This window comes from Pocillopora verrucosa, chromosome 4 (genome assembly GCF_036669915.1).
Source record: "Pocillopora verrucosa isolate sample1 chromosome 4, ASM3666991v2, whole genome shotgun sequence".
Classification (NCBI taxonomy): domain Eukaryota; kingdom Metazoa; phylum Cnidaria; class Anthozoa; order Scleractinia; family Pocilloporidae; genus Pocillopora; species Pocillopora verrucosa.
In genome coordinates, this window is record NC_089315.1 from 22,600,595 (window position 1) to 22,622,036 (window position 21,442).

At 37.1% G+C, this 21,442-nt stretch overlaps 2 protein-coding genes across 4 annotated transcripts in view; both read right to left on the reverse strand.

Annotated features, from left to right (window-relative positions):
• Positions 1-21,442, reverse strand: part of LOC131778726 (protocadherin gamma-A7-like) — a 56,111-nt gene that overhangs the window by 10,062 nt on the left and 24,607 nt on the right. The gene's annotated exons all lie outside the window — the stretch shown is intronic.
• LOC136280116 (sperm receptor for egg jelly-like) lies at positions 53-16,341 on the reverse strand. Its single transcript, XM_066164800.1, has 12 exons — positions 16,254-16,341; positions 16,061-16,163; positions 9,298-9,588; positions 7,322-7,762; positions 6,908-7,154; positions 5,474-6,074; positions 5,131-5,343; positions 3,245-3,370; positions 2,823-3,134; positions 1,232-1,471; positions 168-668; positions 53-79 (listed from the first exon to the last, which is right to left on the reverse strand). Exons 1-12 carry the CDS (start codon positions 16,296-16,298, stop codon positions 53-55), a joined length of 3,147 nt encoding a protein of 1,048 aa, XP_066020897.1. The 5' UTR covers positions 16,299-16,341.

Sequence of the window (21,442 nt, forward strand, 5' to 3'; positions counted from 1 at the left end):
TCTGATGTCCACCGGGATATTTCCGCGTTCCAGAACAGGCAGGTAGCCGGCATCAACTGAATGGTGTAATTTTCATCACCTTCATGGTAATGCGGTACACGGTAACTTGCACCCTTAGTGGGCGGTTCCTTGTACTGCACACAGGACCGCTTTGAGCAGCGCCTAACTCGAGAGATCGCAGAAACTCGTGACACGGCTTTTAATCCAACGAAGTAGAGTCCTAGACCTTTCTTCTGGACGAATTCCTGGCTCAGAAACACCATATATGGATCGCGTGAGCAATTGAGGTCTCCATCTGGCATATCATCGCAAGATGAAAGGTCAGGTATTGTAACATTTAAGTCGCTACTACTTGGCAACGGCCGCTCCCCGTACTTGGCAGTTACCAGAAACTCTGTCTTGTTGCTTTCCGAACGAATCTTCAGCATCAAAGCCATCCCTAATTGGGTGACATTTATCTTGTAGAATATACTTCTGTTGGTTGTAATGTAATGAGACTGAGATGTGTTTATGAAGACCTGAAGGTTCTGAAGTTTAATAGTAACATTCAGTTCTGTAGTATCCAAGAGACGCCCAGAACTGTTCCAAAGTTCAAGGCTTGAAACAGCAGTCGTCACTCTTGCTCCTGTGGGGTCCCAAGAGAACGGTATGAAGTCTGCTGTTACCAGCTGTAGACAAGGATAAAAGAGTACAAAGATGCATTTTATACGGCAGTCATGACAGTTAGTTCGGAGCAAATTACCAAAAAAGTCGTGTTCTCTTAATCATGTCCTTTTTTCCCGTAGTTTCCCTAGTAAAAAGTTTTTAGAGTTCCCTAGGGAAATATTAGCGATTCTGCCTTCTGAAATGACGAGGAGTGTATTTAGCGGTTCACTAAGTAATGCAACCTTAAGCAAAGTGACGTCATTTTTCTGACGGCCAGATTCGCCGAATGACGACTATGAAAAACAGTGGGGCTTGGAGCGCAGAAAGAGAGTACATGTTTTGATGAATCTGCCCAATACAACAACTGAGCCTGTGTATCGCCCTTTCGCTACTATCACCATGATCTCTTGGCAATGACAACAAGGTAGCTTTGTACAACAGGAAAAGACCATAAGGACAATCCCCACGCACGCCAAACTTCTAGACTTCTACTAAGAGGTATAACAGCGCGTTCTACAACATAGATAGTGGCGAAATGTTTATAATAAAGTTGTATCCTGTGCAATTTAATAGTTCTTACTCCTACCTGACTATCTACAAATTGGGTATCATTGTCTAACTGGAAGGGTAATGAAGTAAGCCGAAAACTGTTTCCATTGTTTGACAGAACAGTCCCAGCGAGCAACTTGGGCTCCTCTCGGAACACTAACAGAGACATGGCTTGGGCTGGAAGCTCTTTTGGCTCCTCGCCAACGAGAGTTCGGGACAATACTGTGCTTCCGACATCCCTCAAAGAATGGAATATACTTTCAACAAGGATTCGAGCCTGAAACAAAAATATTCATTGAACAGTAGTCGCTGTCACCATTAGTTAGAAATTGAATATCTTTTTGAAATTTGTTATGTGGTTATTTGAGATGTCGGCCTAATTACTAAATAATCTGCGCGAAATTAGCAGTCAAGATATGAGCACTTCTTTTCGAAGTTATTCAATTATAATTTTATCTGATTCCCTTACCCGAAAAAAAACCAAGAAAAAATGTGGACAATTACGTGAAGACATGCGAGACAAAATTCCGCCACGGATTAGAAAACAAATAAAAGTATAAAAGAAGAACTAGGTTCTAGCTTGAAGAAGTCCCGTTTGTTTTGAAAAAACAGCGAAGTTGAACTACGGATTTATAACGCGCCAAATATCCCTCTTGAAGGATCCTGGTCAACCACGCCTCTGTTTTTGTTTACATACGGACGAATGCAGAGAAAATCGTTCATAACAATTACATTCAATGCCTGGCGGGAGTCGTGTTGGCCCGTCAACACATTTTACTAGGCGTAAATAAAAGATTCGCAAAAGGAGAAGCGTTTGGCATCTTAAGAATAAATCCGACTAAAATAAAAACGTAGAGTTCCATAAGACGTTTAAAGAGGGTAATAGAAGAAGGTAATAGAAGATACCCTACGAGGTTCTGGAGAAAAATGTGCCATGGGTTATCTCCGCCGGCAGAGAAGGGTCACTCAAAAAAAAAGAAAATAGCACAGAAGAAAATATTGCCTTTTGTAACACAATATCACCTGGCTTCACCTAACGCTAAGAACTTAGGTCAACATACTGATGGGGAGGTCCCAACTTATTCAAAACCAACACATCGCAAAGGAAAGTCATTAAAATATATCCTGGTCAAAAATAATCTCTGAAGTTTAAAATCACTTGCAGATGGCAGGAGTTGTGCAAACTTGTCAACACTCCAAAGTCTTCGCAAATTGGCTTTTAATTAGACCATTGATGCGAGTACTATTCTTCCTGTCGTCCCACAGGTTGAAGTTTTTCGTCTGCTCCTTGGCTTTAAGCTTTCCATGCAAGGGAACGCGAAATACCATCAATAAAAAGAAATTTCTCAAGAAAATTGCGATAAAATTAAGCTTAAATAGCCACTCAGAATAAACCACTGATAAGTTTAGAAGACCTGAATACGTTTAAGTCGCTCGAAAGCACTTAGATGATAGATTACCATGGAAATTTCACGAATTCAGATGGAATAGAAAATAGCAGACTAAGCGCGCAGTGTCTTGTGGTTGACTAAGATCCTTTAATCCTTAATATCACTTTTAACTATATTCATTTTTCTGATCTATTGCTCTGTCAAGTTGTGAACTAGTATTTCTGAACAGTTCTTCACCTGTAGCTGCGCGTCATTACTATCTCTTACGGTCCTTCTGGTCAATGAATACGGCAAAGAAGTTCTTGACCTGACTGTTACCCCACGTCTCTTGCGTGATTGATATTCATCTACAAAGCTAGCTTCGATTTGAAAATTCCCCTGTGATTGCGAATTGTATGCTCTAGCTCTACGTGCTGCTACCCTAAGCATGCTACCGAGACCATTCACAAGACTTTTTGCGCCATCATAGAGCGAGTCGTATCTTTCTCCGGCTGCACTCTCCACCTTCAATACTGAAGTCATCCTTTTAAGCGCATTTGTTGCATATTTCTGCAAAAAAAAAGTTTAAAGGACCACAATAAAAAAAAAGATTTGTCTCTGAATTTCGCTAAGAAGTGGTCCTAGTAGAGTAACAAAGCTGTCCTTGGTTACTCAATTACCTGTGCTTCGGCGGTAACCTCGTCGATGACGTAACTGGCGGAGGATATCACATTTGACACCTGCTGAACTCTGACGACAGTCTCTGCTGAGATAGCTGATAACTGTTCTATGATGTTTGATTTCATCTATAGCAATTAAAAAAAGAGTAAAGCTGAACTGAGGTGCTCAAAACATACTGAAAAGAATGAAACAGATTAGGTACAGTTTTCATTATGTGAGAAACTTCTCGAACACGAAAAGAAAGTGCTTTTTCACGGAAGTTGTTCAATTGGTTAATTCAAGTCAATTCAGAGACCTAATCAATCAACTTCCTCTTCCTAGAAAGTAGTATGATATTCTTAAAAGTATTTATCATGATAATATTGTAATTAAAAAATCAGACTAGGACGGATAACTTGACATTTAACTCTGGTTTCTCCTCCTTTTAGCCATAGCTTTGCACCTATCTTAACTGTGAGCACAGTATAATAGCGGAGCTCGCAGAGCGTAGCCCCATAATTATAGAAAATAGTAGTAACCCATCAAGCCGAAAAAATTTGAATGTACGGCCGTACGACCGTACAAGGGGTATCCAGTCACCTCGCCACCAAGCAGACTCGCCACCAGCGAACTCGCCACCAAGGAACGATCTCGCCACCAACGTACTCGCCACCAAGCGAAGTCTTCTCGCCACCAACCACCAATAAAGAGATTAGTCGAGGACAGTAGGATGTTCGGCTGATAAGTCTGTACTCAAACTTTATAAACGTATGTTGTCGAAAGCACGTTCGAAACCGATAAGTTTGTTCGCTTGTCTGTGCTCAAACTTTATAAACGTATGTTGTCGAAAGCACGTTCGAAACCGATAAGTTTGTTCACTTGTCTGTACTCAATTTTTATAAACATATGTTGTCGAAAGCACGTTCGAAACCGATAAGTTTGTTCGCTTGTCTGTACTCAAACTTTATAAACGTATGTTGTCGAAAGCACGTTCGAAACCGATAAGTTTAGTTTTAATACAACTGCTATCGAGTTTCATTTCATCACTTATTTCTTCCCATGAAGTTTCATTTTCTCTCAAGTAAGTTTTTATTCCTCGCATCGAGTTTTGCATTTTCTCCTCGCTTACGTGCAAAAGACAAACACGATACGTTTCGATGTCAATGAGTTAGGAACGGAACACATCTAACACGTCGCTGAAGGTCATAATTTAAATACAGACAAGCGCACAAACGTATCGGCTGATTTGAATTGTGCTCGTTCGAACATCCTACTCTCCTCGACTACTTTATTCTAGTTTATCTCTTTATTGGTGGTTGGTGGCGAGAAGACTTCGCTTGGTGGCGAGTACGTTGGTGGCGAGATCGCTGGTGGCGAGTCTGCTTGGTGGCGAGGTGACCGGTAACCGTACAAGGTACGGCTACTTTTAACATGCGTGGTCCACTGTACCGCGGGCACGCCAACGCCACGGCTTTGTCCAGTAGTCCAGTAGTCAGTGCACTGGGCTCCGAGTCGGACGACCCGGGTTCTAGTCCTGGCTGGGGCAAGGCGTTGTGCCCTTGAGACGTGCGGGAAAAAAAATGCGAGCTCCGCTTTTAGGCTTGGCTAAATCTATATATTACACATTGAACGTATTTAAAGCATGGTCACGAATGGACTTTGCGACGGTAAGGTAAAATCTGTGCACAAGAGAATTACATCGCACTAGTCTTAAAAACTAAAGCCTATCAAACTATTGGATACCTCAGAATAGTATTGGTGTTGTTCGCAGCAAACCCAACACAGCTTAACTAAGACTCTGATAGGACTCAAAAATCACTAATGGTTGAACTTCCTGCCACAAACATTTCAAGAGGTTTTTCAGGTTGGGCTTCCAGGGAAATGTTTTATCTTAGCAAATATCTACCTTAATTCGTCTCTCTGCCAAGGTGTGGGCCTGACTTTCCGTTGATTTCTCATTTGCAATGAAATGAATGGCCAAAATGGCTGCCGTCGTTAATTGTACAGCACGTGATATGTCACCAGACTGAATCAGATAATTCAGTTCACTCTCATCTCCAGTTGTTAGGTTTTGGATATAGTCTAAGAGGTTTGCTTGTTCCATTCTGGGCTCTAAAACCTATCATTAAAATGAAGAGAGGAGTCTAGAGACACATAACATGGGCCAAATCTTACTATGACACAGTGTTGACTGAAATGAAAATCATGGAAAGTGCAGGTGATTAATCTGCAACGATACCATTCCATACCTGCACAGGAGTTCTCACTTCAGTGTATGCCCCCAAAATGTCAGTCACTCGCACTCGAAAGTCGATGGTAAAATTATTTTTCCTCTCTCCAGAAGGAAGTTTGGTCGTTACACTAGTTTTTACTCCTTTGTATGCCACATTGAGAAGATTGTTATTTGTGAAGTAAATAAATTCATACTGCAACTGAAGGTCTGGATCCTGCCAATTCGTACATGTAAATGTAAACTCTGTTATAAGAGTGACTCCTTGTGTTTGGCTCACAGTGCATACTCCTCCAACAGGGGGGCTGTTTGAGGTTGCGTGGTACTCGGAATACCCGCGGTATCCACCTGGTCGTTGTGCACTCAATATAAACCTATACCTGGTATTGGGTGTCAATACTCCAGGCTTAGTGACGAGAGATTTTGACGAAACTCGAGTACTTATCAACTCTCGTATTTCTGAAATCTGAGTCCACTGTGAACTGTTTGAGGAGTTATTCAAGTCTTTTAAAACTGTCCACTTGAAGATAAGGTTACCATGACATGAGGCACCTGTACACATGCCCTGTAAAGCCATTGTACCAGACGGGTTCAGTTTGGCATCGCAGTTTTCAACACAGCTGTAAGTCATTTAAATGATATTAATGAAGGTAGATTTACCTTTCTTCCTATCAAAGCAAGTGTGTAGTACATAATAGTTGAGAACTAACTATAGTCGAGGCCCTCTCAAGCAGCTACTTTAGGGACAAACAAAGCGGGTACCCCAAATAATTGTAGCCATTATAGGACGTTAGAGGTGTCGTATGACACCTATTCTATTTATGTTTTGGAGGGTAGATAAATAAAGGTACCTTCCTGTAGGTACACTAGTTGGCACATTGTTCAGTTTTGGTACTGGACTCATTTCATTTCCCTTTCAGGAAAAAAAAAGGTTGCATGCTTGAGCAAACTACACGCATTTCGTTCATCAGCGGCTGGTCAATCAGTGATTAACTGGCTGTTGTAGAGAGGTTACCCTGTCAATTAGGGTGCACTCTAGTAACTTTTGCCGTTGTGGTATGGTTGGCCATGGTTGAGACGTTGTAACAATAGAGAATATGGTATGTTCAATGGTATGTTCATTGGATCAAAAACGTGGCCACTGTGGTAAGTGGCCGTCAGGTTCAACTGTTTTGTTCACCCATTTCAGGTCTCAAGGGAATTGCTAACAAATCGTTTGTGAATCATGCCTACATTTGCATGTGAATAAGAGGCAATTTGAAGGAAACAGCTCTTTAAAGTACCATACAGGACCTGAAATAGGTAAGCAAAACATAAAAGCTCAAAGGAGGTCTATTTGAGCGCTTGTGATATTTGAAGAAAAGGCTTTTGTTTTACATCTCAGGTATTAATAGCTAACTTTAAACTTTGTTAAGAAATTTGTCAAGCACCTTGTTTCTCTAGCTTCACATACCTGATTTGCACTTCCAGTGGATCACCAGGAATAATAAACACTTCCTGAGTGTACTCAGCTTTCCTTTCATCCTTTGTAACTAAAACTGTTATAAAGTATGAGGTGTTTTCCATCATAAGACTGTTGTTTACTCTAAGCTCATGTTCAACATATTCTTTATCATCAGCCCTATAATAACATTCTGCTTCATCCCAATTGTTAAGATCCAAATGTGACTCTCCTCTGCATAGCCAGGTAAAGTTTAGGCCTAAAATAGCAGTAAATAAGATAAATATATGGGTTAAATTGTGTCAGTAGTAACAGTCAATTAGTCAAGAAGTTATTTCCATCTGTCCTGAACAGTTTCCTATGTCTTGTTCCAATTGCTCATGAAATTTTGTTATCATACCTATGATGTACTAAATGCTTACTAACCTGAAAATTGCAGATTCTCTTCATCAGGATCATATGAAAGGGATGCATCAAAAATCAATGTTCTTTCCAGTCCTCTGGCCACCTTGCTTCCACCGGCAATGAATGCCACTAAAGGGCTACTCACCACCTCGAAATAACCCTGACTGACCCCAAACACTAGTGTCCCTATCATACCGACATTGAGTTGAACCAAAAATATTCCAACTGTCAACAAGCGTGGTGTGATCTGCAATTCTGAGGAGCCATTTCTTGAAAGCAATGGTGTGTCTCCCTCACCCAGTTTATAAAGACGCCAGAAGAAGAAAGTTTTGTCAGATAGCTCGCAATACAGTTTCACTTCAGACTGGAGTACAAACTGTCTAGATCTGCGAATGCTCAAGTCTGGTGGGGCATTTGGTGAGACATTTAGCAGGCTTACTTCTGGGCTGTGGCATTGAATGTCTTATTTAAAAAAAATAGATGAAAATAAATAAATAACAATTGATCTCAGATCCCAAAGATTTCTGAAGGCCTTATATGTCCATACACTTCCTAGGTGGGAAATCTTTACAACTTTGATTCTTGATCAAGACAACAATAATCAGATTTTGTTGAAAAAGAAAAGTTTGTGTCTAAATACACCATATGGTTGTCAGGTTAATACCTCAAACTGCGAGCTGTTCAAAGCATGTTGTCTTGAGGTCTGATCTTTAGTACAATCATTGGAAGTGTAAATGCGTGTACATCTACAAAAAGTACATCTTGACATGCATAACTACATAAAATAGCCTTCAAGGTAAATAAATTTGTGCTAATTTTGCACCTAATGGTTCACTCTGTTTGAACAACGTTCTTAGTTTCCTTGGCGTTAGTGAAGTAACTATAAGGCCGCTACTTCTCCCTTGTTGTTTTATATAAATACACTGTATTATCCCATTTAAAAATTAATTATTGCTCATTTAAAAAGAGTCAGGGTCTCAAGTGAAAACAAATATTTCAGAAATATCAAAATAAATACAATTATGATCCAGCTTATTTTCTGGACCATTTTACAGAAGTGAGGTCATTTGAAGTGTCAACATTTGTGAATAATGATTAAAACTTGCTATGAAGAAAGTTTTGATCATGTTCTCAGATGATTTATCATGCTGAATTGATCAGTTTTTTTTGTCCCCATCATGATAACATCATCCAATTAGCCTCATTCCTTTTCAAAGGCTTCACAATCTTCATAATTATCCTTATTATAAAAAATTAACAAACTTATTAGGCAAATATTGACCCCATCAGACTGAGGTCAGGGTTGTAAATTCTAAATATCTCAGTTTTTGCATTCATTAAAGTTTTGCTGAGATTGCTTCCACATAATCTATGGCCCCTTAACTCTCTCATTAAGAGCCTGGAAGATCAGTATGTGGCATCATGAACCTACTATCTTGGTGATTGGGGCCAGGCTTACCAGGAAACCACAGCCTGGAATTTAATCCTTGGGAAACTCATTCATGCTGTAATTAAGCTTCCAAGGGAAATTAACTGGTTTAAAGCCTTGCCCTACCCATGTTGGTTCCATGGCCAAAATGTTTAGGCAGTTACAACCTGGTCCAAAGGAAGCCAGTTACTACAGCTACACTTTTTTTTGGTCTAGTTTTCAAAGTCCAATAAAGGAACAGGATGTTTTGCCACAAAAAACTGTCTGGGAGTTATTTATGTTGAAATGTTATAATAATGGCTATTCACACTTTGGCAGGCCTAGGAATTCAGTTTGAATATATGTTTTGTGTAAGTTTGGAAAGCTCACCTTTCAATATTTTCCAATACTTTTCTTAGAAACTATAGTTAAAATGGCAATGCTTAGTTATAGACATGAAAAAAATGAGACATTAAAGGTCTACTGTATCCTTAAGACCAAGCTTATGTTTTGCTTTAGAAAATTGAGCAAGTAAAAAACTGCACATAATTTTCAGTATAAAAATCAGTTATAACTAAAATATACTTACTTGATGGTTCTAATGTCTTGGCTTTTATGATATCTGAGTATTTTCCTATTGTTCCATTTGTAAACAATCCAGCAATGCAAATTTGGTATTCAGTGCTCTCCTCAAGGTTATTTAGATCTGCCTGTTCTTGATCAGAATTTATGTCCAAGTTAGCATAATCAAAACTTCCAGACTTAGCATACAGTATCCTGTATCCCAGCAGAGAGCCAGATCTATTGCTTTGAGTTATGGGGTTCCACCTTACAGTTACTGACATCAAGTTTGCTTTTACCACTTTCAGGCCAGTTGGTACTAAGTAGTTAAAAAATATATGAGATTTGTGGTCATAATTTCATACTTACATAAATATAAACTAAACAAAACTGAAATAATTACGTATAGTATGTACATCATACATACTTGAAGATGCAAACAAGTCTTGAAATAATCTACTGTATCATTTTTAATACCATTATATAATTTGAGGAGATTGACAAGACCCATCTCTGCCCCAAAATGTGAATTTTGAGAAGCAGCAGAGCATTTCAATTGCAGGAAGGGGTTACTGCTTTAAGTTTTCCATAGGATGAAATATTCCTGAGATGTACTTAAAGAACACCTGAAAGGTATTAAGAGAGGCTGATGCTGATGTCAGCATCCAATTTGCACAAGTTTGAAATATTGTGGCGAGTCGCCCAAAATACGATTTCACTCCTACTTTCATATTTTGTAGCCCCATATTTTGTCCTTATAATTATGGTGCAGTTTTTTTTGTGAAAATATATTTTAGTTTTTGAGAAATTATTTTTTTTTCGTTTGACTGCTCAAATATGCAAATTTTTACTCTGAATAATTTTTTTTTACCCGAGTTGTGTGACCTCATGTAACAAATGTGCTTGACCTCCAGTATTTCTGTCAACCTAATCTGTTGTTTTATCATCTTAACTTAATCTCTTCTCATTACTGGAGCTGGAAAAGAAATATTTATTTTTTGTTAAATGTTTTTGTCCAACATACTTTTTCTATGTCAAAAAGTAACATCAAAACAAATACTAGTGAGTTTTAATAATGACCGATATGACAGAATCTACTGAGCTTCAAACTTTTTAAAACACAAAAGGATGGTTAAAAAGTTACTGTAAAAATTTCCTTGTGTATTTGTGTTGTTATATCTTGAGATGAACTCAAAGTTCGGCAAAATTTACTTGCTAGCAACTATGAAATATGCATGGTGTGCCTACTCGTCGCCACTGTTTACTGGTATAAATCACTACAATTTGTCAAAAAAATCTAACAAACACTCTTATTTTGTTTACTTATGATTTTATTAGCTGTTTCAATCATTATATAATGCCTGGGTATTACTTTTTGACGGGAGTCCATGCAGGTTTTGCATTGTGTTTTCCCCTCACCCTCCCATGTTTACATAGTCATGCAATAATTTACACTGACACAAATGAAAATTTACTCTGTATAGAGATTTTTGTTTATGTTGAATTGAAAATATTAGAATATATGCCTTTTGTGGTCACTAATAGTTGTTTCAGTGGCACGCTATTGAAATTTATAGTATTGAAGACAAGAGAGAAAAATGTGATGCTCTGGGAATAAAAACTTTTAGGGGCCTTTTACATGATATTGGAGTGAGTTTTGTTCAAGAACGAGCTCATACCGGTTGCCACATAATACCAGAGTAAAGTTTATTCGAAATGAGTAATTTCTGAATGAGTTTATTGGGGGTTTTCATTCCAGAATGAAACACTCATTCTTGTACCTGTATAATATAAACACGGTACGACTCTTATATCTGTATGAATCCTCTTTAGAAACGAGGGAAGCATAGAAAAAGACAGAAAAGGACATAAATAATCATTTTTACAGGCTAAATTATCTTGCATGTAAATGCAGTATGAAATTCATTTCATTCCGGAATGAAACTAATTTTGGAATTATGTAAAAAATATCTTAGGGACGGAACATTAAATTTTTGAGGTGGGGGTGACTGGGGCAAATCACTTTTTTTTTTCCCACTGGTTTTTAGTTGCTGACTGGGGGGTAAGAGGGCAATTGGAAATGGGTAAGGATGCATCCCGTACCTTTTAGGGGTAAAAAAACCAGAGACCTAGCTGGTACATTTTAAATCACTATGTAGCTTGTCAATCAATTTGAATTTTGTAACTATTCTTTGACTTTGGCTGGCAAAGGAATCATTGATGGATCTTTAGTTTTCTGAATGCAGTAGTTCCTGAAAGGTTTTTCTAGATATCATGCTAAGAGGAAAAAAGCCATTTCTTGGTATTTTGGATATTGATACATCTTTGAATTTATGTGTGTCGCACTGGTCATGCAACTGATATAATAAGATTGAGAGGGTTTTTAAAACTGGAACTCAAATCTGGCTAGAATGTGGTAGAGCATAACGTGATCATTGAAACAGCTCATAAAATCATAAATAAACAAGGTAAGAGTGTTATACTAGATCTGTTTATAAATTGCAGTGATTTATGCCAGTAAACGGTGGCAACAAGTAGGCACACCGTGTATATTTTATAGTTGCTAGCAAGTAAATTTTGCCGGACTTTGCGTTTGTCTCAAGAGAGAACAACACAAATACACAAGGAAATTTTTAAGGTAACTTTTTAACCATCCTTTTGTCTTTTAAAAGCTGGAAGCTCAATAGATTCTGTCATATCAGTCATTGCTAAAACTGTCTTTGTTTTGATGCTACCCTTGCAAAATGGATTTTGGAATTCCTAGGAATTCCTAGGAATGAAGGTGTAAATTTTCACTGTAAATTCGGAGTGGGAATTTACTAGGAATTCCTAGGAATTCCCAGCCATAACAACTCTGGTTCTAAAAACCTAGAAATTCCCAGAAGTTCCCAAAAATTCCCAGGAATTCCCAGAAATTTCAAGTTTGTAGCCAACAGGACTTGGAATTACTAGGAATTCCTAGGAATTCCACCTCAGAGCACCAATAACTTTCCCTGAAAAGCTGTAAATCTAAAAAATTCCTATGAATTCCTAGGAATTTTAAGCAAAAATTTGAGGGTACTTGTATAAAATAAATACTTAAAATTAAAAAACCCCAGCTAAAATTCAACTATTCAATAAAATTTATTTACAGGCTTAATTAAGGTTTTACATGCGAAATATTTTTGATTAATTATTAACATCAACATGTAGTAATATTAGGATGGAATTTGATTTATTTTCTTTTCTTGAAAACTTCATACGGATTAGTCCTCAATTACAGCTATTCAAATAAAATAGTCCTAATCAATCATTAAATTTGGTTTGACACAAATTTTGAATAAAATCTTTTGATTCTTTTCCATAAAATCACAATATCTTAAATTATATTTGAAAACAAAGCACTCTTGAATTGATTTTTTAATTAAAATCTTGTTGTAACTGTAACAATAAATTAGAATGAAGTTATCCTAAACTGCACACTTAGCTGCTGTTTGTCTTTTTTCCCTGGGCTCACAATGAGTTGGCCTTGAATGAGGTTGTCTACAAGAAGCTTGACCAATTTGTATCTGGATTCCATGACATCTGAATTTGAAAAAAATAATATATATAAACATATATATTAAAAGCTCAGACCAGGCCTTAGATAGCTATAAGGAAAAGGGCATTCGTTGGATTCTCAAATTGGGAAATCTCTGTTATATCGAATGACTTTTATATTGGAGTTAGTACATCTCTCCCATAGATTTTACTTAAAAAGGGCTGAATAAATTATTTTGTTTTTACCAAGGAGGGCTTCTTTATGTAATAAGGTCTGTTTAATCACAGTTTGTATCATGAATCTTGAATGTTCCCAAACGTGACTAAAGTAATCTTGAAACATTACTGAAGGATTTATTTCATTGTAAAGCATAAGCTTAAGAGACTGCAGTATGCAAGTGACTGATTCGTTTTCAGAATTATTCTAGTTTCAGTTGTGCTGAGCGTTATGTAAGCTTAATTCAAGCTGTTACATAAATACTTTGATAAGATTTTGATCACATAACAAGTATTGCAATTTTTACTCACCACAAACTTTCAAAATCGTAGCTTTATAAATGGCCACTCAACCCTTGTTTATACCAGTCAATATGTCAGCTGTTGTCCCTTCTTATAACTCCATGGCGCCAACCACTTTCTTTTCTTTTACAACACTCATGCTGTTCTTGTTTTCCCATTGAACCACAATAAAACCTATCTTTAGAAATGTTATATTAAGCAAAACAGTTTAGAAAAGAAACAACTTAACACATGAGCGATCAACTGATGGAAAGTACATTCAAAGATGAGCGCCAAATGGAGTCTTCTTTGTTTCCGATCAAGGGCATGATCACATGGATTTTTTAGGACTTGTAATTGGCTAGCAAAGTGAATCCACTGGCTTGCCAATTTCAGTGTCAAGAGAAGCATACAACTCAATTCAGACTTCACCCATTCTTTGCTTCTGGATGATGGATACTTTGGACCCATGTTCTGACAGCGATATAAATAATGATGTGAGCTCACTTTATGTAAAAATAATTGACAAGAATCGATTACACTGCAAATGCACAATTTGTGGCTGAAAGTTGTCCACTTGAAACCCACTTGAGTTGTGTTCATGGCAAAGGTTAGAAATAACACAAGCCAATCACAATTTTGAATGAGATTACAAATTGTCTTTTACCCTCATTTTTATAAAAGAAGGATACCACATTAGGAAGTATAAGAGATACATAGATGATCCCAGTGTACTTGTACCTAAATCAACAAAGCTTGACCATAGCAAGTGTTCAGCAACACCTTCCAACTCCGCCATCTCAATTCGCACTGAACTTAAAGCAGTGGTGACAACAGAGTAGAGTGTGTCTCATAAAGGAGAAACATTTGTATAAGAGACAGAAGTAACTATATGCGATTACAGAGGTGTGTTGGAACTCTGGTCCACAAATGGTTAAGCACTGTCTGAAGTATAAAACAATTTTGTTGATAGCTGACAGACAGAGAAGAACAACAAATAAACTTTAGAGCTGTTATTATTGAAGTGTGACTTGCACTTTTCATTTGTATATAAAAAGGACTTTTATTGCACCAAAAATAAAAAGAAGTAATATTTTTTGTGAGATTCAGTGATTGGGACATTTAAGAAATTAAGTTATAAAAGGAAACTTGGTTTGTACTTCTCACTACCAACAAGTCTTGTTTTAAAAATATTTTCAGATCAGAGTTTCAAATAAAGTAAATTGAAAAAGTCATTTAAAAGGTGTTTTTTCTCAAAGGGAACATTGACTACCTCTGTCTTGTTTGCATGCAAAATGTTTACAAAGTGTGTGGATGATCCACAAGTATTGGAACTCTTAGAAAAATTCTTTGTTAGAATAAAAACAGCAAAACAAATTACAGCAATCAGTCATGAAAACAGAGCAAAAAATTAAAAAAAAAACAGCAACAACAATCATAAAAAAAAGATTAATTAGGTGTTGACTTTGTTTGTCTAAGGCATGAAATTCTACTCAAAATAATGTCAAAAAAAAGTCTCTGACAGTGTTTGAGGGAACTGAGCTTGACTGTTCCAAGGTTTTCTGACAAAGGCAACCAGTAATGTAGGTTAGGGAAGTAACTTATGTACATAACTAACAAAGTTCTTTAAGTGTAGATAACAATGTAGTTATTGTTACACATGTAGAAGTTGTATACCAAGGAACAGCTTATGAATGTTTGATGATTGTGGCATATCTGTGAACCTGAGACATTTTGCATCACAATAAAAATATTTTATATTTTAAATATTTTAAGAGTCCTTTGAGGTTAGAAAGCAAATCTGTGATATGAGTACATTGGATTAATTGGCAATTTGCATTTAACATAATTGACTGCTGCTTCATGAGAAAATCCATATTAATGTAGAGATTTAATAAAACTTCGTTTGAATAATAAATTTCATGATCTTTAAGTTATAAACATACACATGCATGTATATCTCTTGGTAAATTTTGTATATCATACCTTTAACTGAGCCAAAGTTTTAAGCCTCTAAAATAACTCCTTTTCTTAAAACCTTCACATTCAAGGTATTGATAATTTCTTAGAAATTATGTGAATCTCAGGGTATTTAAATTGCCTCAAATTCAATTCCACCCTTCTTAAATTATAGGCAGTTTGTATAGCTGAGAATTCCTAGGAATTCCTAGGAATTCCGAGTCCTCACAAAACTGGAGTCTTCCTTTCCCAGAAATTCCCAGTAATTCCAAGCTTTTCAAATCAGAGCTTATTTGCATAGTTGGGAATTTTGAGAATTCCCAGGAATTCCCAGAAAACTGGAAATTCAGTTCGCAAGGGTACTATTCGACATAGGAGAAGTATGTCGGACGAAAATATTCACCAAAAAATAAATACATTTCTTTGCCAGCTTCAACAATGACAGAGGATTAAGTTTAGATGATAAAACAACAGATTATGTTGACACAAATACCAGAGGTCAAGTATATTCGTTACATGGGGTCACACAACTCAGGTAATATTTACGGTGAAAATTTGCATATATGAGCGGTCGAAGAAAAAAAATCATTTCTCTAAAACTAAAATATTTTTTCGCAAAAAAACTACTCCACAGTTATTTGGACATATTGGGCTACAAAATATGACAGTAGGAGTGAAAGCAAATTTTGGGTGACTTGCCGCTGTTTGTCTGATGCTTGCTGACATTAGCTCTTAAGGTACTTTCATGGAACTAAAATAGTTAAATAATGATTTACATTTGACATGTATTTCTCTTATGATCATAATGTTATTACCTTCACTTCTCATCACAACTTGCTCGACCAACACAATTAAAACAACTTTGATCAACAAGTTCTTCATGTCTAAAATTTGCGTACGTAACATGTCAGTCATGAACTGAAAAGCAAAAGAGAAGGCACTGACTGCATGATCTCATCAAGAAATTTAAACTTATTATATCCAAAATAAAAAAAGAAGAATTCTTACCAGAGGAACAACGAGATATTCCATAGAAAAAGTCGTCCATACCATGCCTTAATAGACGCGAAATGCAAGAAATGGCGGGAAACCGTAGATCATCAACGCTACGTACGTTTACAACTTTGTCACAACCTCGTTCCCAGTCTTACCCAGTCTAACACAAACAGCAGCCCCATCTAAAACGAGCGCTGATTAATGCAATTATTACATGAACTCTCTATGATTCATGGATTTCAAACTAACCAACCGTTTTGACTACGCAGGCCAACCGAGGCTCGAGAATTGAATTATATTTTCTATCAAAAAAAAAAAAACTGTAGGAGTTCTGTTACAAATATTTTAAAAGTGAAAAAATTCGCCAGCTGATCATATATGCTTTGCGTGGCCGTTCTGGATTCATGTTTGAGGCAGTCGTGCGCCTTGGTATCGCGGGAGATTCATTTGCCAGCGAATATTTCCGCGGTAGTGGCAGCTTAACACTTCTAAACAAGAACTGAAGGAGAAATTCAAAAGCTTCTTGAGGACAAAAACTCGAAGTCTTCTGACAAGACCACCTATACCTTGAAAACGTCGATAGACTTCTGCAAACAGCAAAATACTAATGAAAGCTTTCAAGATTTAAACAAAACTAACCTTATAAAAGGTTAAGGTTCCCACACAAGTGCTCGAAGATGTGATGGCTCAGTTAGTTCAAGAGTTCTTTGATGGGGATAGCCTGTGTTGTTGCCATATACTTGCTAGAGGAAAAAGGTCGTAACATTTTTAGGTTTTTGGATTTGCAGGTGGAACTTCTAACATTTTTCAATATAGTCGTGAGGTCACACCTGTATAAAATTTGTACTAACTTTGAGTTGTTAGGTACAACCAAATACTTAGTGGCTGGTCTCACGGGAAAAGTGTAAGTTTTGTTTCTTGGGCTTTACCTTAAATGGGGAACACCCAAGGGTCTAGGGTAAACAAAACTCATCGTGCCCCTTCCAGGTGAGGCCAGCTCGTAATAGTCCATGAGCCAAATCTCAAAAGAGGCCTAGAAGTTTCTTAGCACCTCCCAGGAGACATAGTGAATTTGGTATCAAATTAAAGCTTATGACCTATATTTTTAGACTCTACTTGTTTTCAAACCGGTAACGTGTGCTGTAATAAGATATTGGGCTGTTTCCATTGGGGGTGGTGTGAAGAGAGTTTGCTTACTTAGGTCGTGGTGAGAAGTAAAATGGTCCATAACTCTAACAAACATGAACCAAATTGGTTCAAATTTGCAAGATATAGTTGTTGTATCATAAGCTACCCAGATGTGTTATCGAACCTGTGGTTTTGGTTTCCATGGCAACAGGCACCAGTCAAATACTGCTCGGTTATGAAAATATGTGGTTTTTCGAATACAAAATGAAATTTTATATATTTAACTCAAGTTCGATTTCTCGAAAATGCCCCAAAAAACATTCTTAATTTATTCAAGATGTTCCGGAGGTACATCAATGTCTTAAAAACGTCTCTGTAATATCTTTATTTAATTAAGGTTATTTTCATTTTTCTTTTTCATCATATTTGATTAAGATTTTCTTTCTGTTTGAAAGAACTTCTCCAGCCTCTAATTCTAATGAGATGTGCTAATCCCAAGATCCTTTGGTATTTATCCCACAATGCAAAGTACGATTGCTAATCCCATGATGCTTTGCATTTAGAAGAATCGGCCATCTTGGATTACAAAACTCAACATATAGCTAACAAAACGACGTTTTAAGCTTTTTTGGAATGCAAATTTTTACCACAAACCATGTAAAATAATGACTTCAAGTTTAAAAAAGTCCTTATTGCAAAATTCGTCTTAAAGGAAGCAGTTTTACAGGCTTTACTTCACTGGATGATCTGTTAGTACCAAATCAGCTAAGACGGATTTGTTTCTTTAATTGCATTTTTTGTGAGAAACTAATTAAGTTACGATTGCCAAACGTTTTGCTTTCATTCCAAATGTCTGTTCCTCGTTATTCAAAATCTAACACAAGAAGTCAACGTTGTCTTCATAAGAATACTGCTTCAAAAAGATCTGTAAGTACTGAGCCGATAGTGACGATAATTTTTACTGCCTTATGAGTAAGAGATGACAGAGATCATGCTAGCATCTAGGAAACATTCGGCCAGTTTGAACTTGCACCCCAACTGGAAAAAGTGCCTTTGTCATGTGGCAGAAAATCGCGGGAAATTGATCTTGTTTACGGAGAAAAGCTGGGAGAGGTTTGAGAAATGCTCTTTGAGACGAAATGACCACATCTGGCTAACAATAATGAACCACTAGAGAGGGGGACCCTCTGCAAGGGAGGGTACCACAGGCAATGTGACCAGAGTTATACTAATGTAGGCAACATACCTAGGATCGAAGGGACTGCTAACAAGGCCGCGCCTGCATCTGCTAATCAAGAAATCGCTGCAGACGAACCAAGTAAAGAGCCACCAGCAAAACGCTTCCATAGATCTCATGTTCAGAGATTTGATATTGATAAATGCATCATTTGCCAAGTGGAGAAATTTAAACGTGGAAAGGGAGCGAGGTCAATAGAAGCTCTAATCCAGAATATCAGCGAGTATGGCAGTGCATCCCTACTCAGAGCAGCTGACACAAGGGGCGAAAATCGTGTGCTGCTGCAGATAAAAGGACAGGATTGTATTGCTCGCGAGATTAAATACCACAGATCGTGCTACAAGAATTATGTTCGCCTTGAGAAACTAACAAGGCTGGAAGCTCAAAACTGTGCCACTGGAGATAAAGAATCTAGAGGCTACAGCAAAGCATTTGGCAAATTGTGTCATTATCTTCAAAGTGAAGACATAATTAAAACAAGAACCCTCAACATGACAAAACTTGTTGGAAAATTGGTTTCACACCGAAACAAGGAAAGCTTAAACATCAGTGACTACAGGTCATCAAAGTTCAAGTAACGACTGAAAGGAACATTTGGAAAAAAGTTAGACTTTCACAAGCCTTCTGATCCTAGCCAGCCGGAGCTTGTTTATAGTGCCAATGTCGAGAAGGGAGAAATCGTCGAGTCTTTGGTTTCGCAATCAGACATGACAGATGGTGGGTTAGAGTCTGGAGTGGAGGAGATTGATGAGCAAGATTCAAGAGCCAGGAAGGACGTTGCACATCAGGTTTATCATGCGTCAAAAGAACTGCGAAACCTTCTTCTGGACGTGAAGCCAGTTCTTTCATGGCCACCAAAGGCTGACAAGTTACAATCTGACACTGCTTTAGTGCCTGATATGCTGTACAATATGCTGGCTTGGATTCTGGAGGATGGTGTAGAGATCCTTCCAAATCTAACAATTGCTTCTGCTGTCATCGTAGATGCCATGGCACAACCGAAAATTCTACCTAGAATACCGGATCGTTTCATTGACCTTGCGGACCTTATCCTCAGTGCATTAATCAAGCAAGCGGGAGAAGCAAGGAGGATAGACTTTGTAGCAGACCAGTACCCAATCGTTTCAATAAAGAACATTAAGCGTGAGAGGCGGGGGAGATTAGGACAGCTAGCTGTCCAGATTAGAAGTCCACAACAGCTTTGTCTGCGACAGTGGAAAAAGTTCCTTGCCAATGGTTTGATAAAGACCAACCAGATGGAATTCCTTGCAGATGTGTGGGGGACCGATCAGCGCTTTGCCAAGAAAATCGGAGAAAGAACGCTGTTTGTCACTCATGGGGAGAGTTCCTCCAAGATAAGCGTTGACGCTCAAGGTAGCATTTCCTCCAGTATTGTGCTTGAACTCTGCAGCAACCAAGAAGAGGCAGATACCCGAATGTTTCTGCATGCCTTGCATGCCTCTGATGCGGCCCATCAACAGATCTTAATCAAGTCATCGGACACTGATGTAGAAGTACTGGCGTGCTACTTTCGATGTAATGGAGCTACGTGTGGAACTCTCTAGTATTAGGTATAGTGTTAAAAGTATTCTTTTTGGCACAGATACATTGACACATGGAACATTTTACTGTCATCAGTAGTTGAACTTGACTCAATGAATACTTTTAAGAAAGCTCTAAAATCAACATTATTTAACAAGGTCTATAAGTACAAAATTAAATTATTCTTAACATTATACATCATTTAATTATTCATCATTTCAACAGCATTTTTAGCTTGGATATGTCTTCTTTACTTAGATTTTATATCTATTTAGATATATACTTGTAGGTAAAATTTTTCAGTATCTATATGTATATTGCATAGTATTGAATATTTATATCTGGGGTATAGTTTACAGTAAGGATTAAGTTCCTCCCTTATATAACCCTTTTTAACAATAATATATATGTTATTATTTAAATAAAGTTGTTATAAATTATAAATAAACATGTAGCTAACCGATTAAGTTGACTAGACCTTGATCAAAGGTATTAGTACATGTAAATGGGATATAAAGGTCTATTCATATTACGTACGTTATGTGCTCTACGTGTTTAAGTGATAGCAACATTACTACTTAGTTAGCTGTAATCTTAAAGCCTCTTGATGTCATTTTTAGTACCACTGATAAGCAAAAGACTAGCAACACTTATTGGTACAGGGCAAAGGAAGGACAGAAAGAAAGTATTAAAATGTCTTTGGACAGATGGCAACAGCTCTTTTTTGGGATTGTATTGCCATCAAGTTATAATGGCAAGCCAACAGGCAAAGCAGTAACTTTTCACAATAAGTATATAATTAGAATGAATTGGAAGATGATTCAGTCAGGGAAAGAGAAGATGTCAAATAACTTCCAAGTTTTAAAATCTTAAACAGCAATTGAAGCATTTCAAATTAAGTTTTGTATCCAAGTTATCCTATTGATAGTAAGCAACTGCATTCATTTGTTGCATGTTTAATCAAACAATATAAAATTCAGCTTGTCCTTAATCTTAACATTTCTATACACCTCTGTTCTACAATTATGCAAGAACGAAAACAAAAAAATATTGAAATGAAATGATAAAACTTATGTTAAACTACCTTACTTAAACAATTTAACTAACAATTCAATCTAATCCATAAAATTATATTGGCTAATAATTATTGGGCACTCTCTTTATCTTAGTTTATCTTTGCCACAATTGGGTCTCCAAAAAGTCTTCAAAATCAAATACATCATTGTAACAAGGGAGTGAATACTAGTCATTGGCATGTCAAGATAGCAAACTTAAATTAGGTTATTTGAATCAC

Excerpts from the sequence above, each read along its gene's own strand:
- LOC136280116 (XM_066164800.1), bottom strand. The coding sequence starts at position 16,298 with ATGGTATGGACGACTTTTTCTATGGAATATCTCGTTGTTCCTCTG. Across the intron at positions 16,164-16,253 it reads AATATCTCGTTGTTCCTCTG|TTCATGACTGACATGTTACG; the intron begins GTAAGAATTCTT and ends TTTGCTTTTCAG. Across the intron at positions 1,472-2,822 it reads GTAATGACGCGCAGCTACAG|GCTCGAATCCTTGTTGAAAG; the intron begins GTGAAGAACTGT and ends TTTTTGTTTCAG.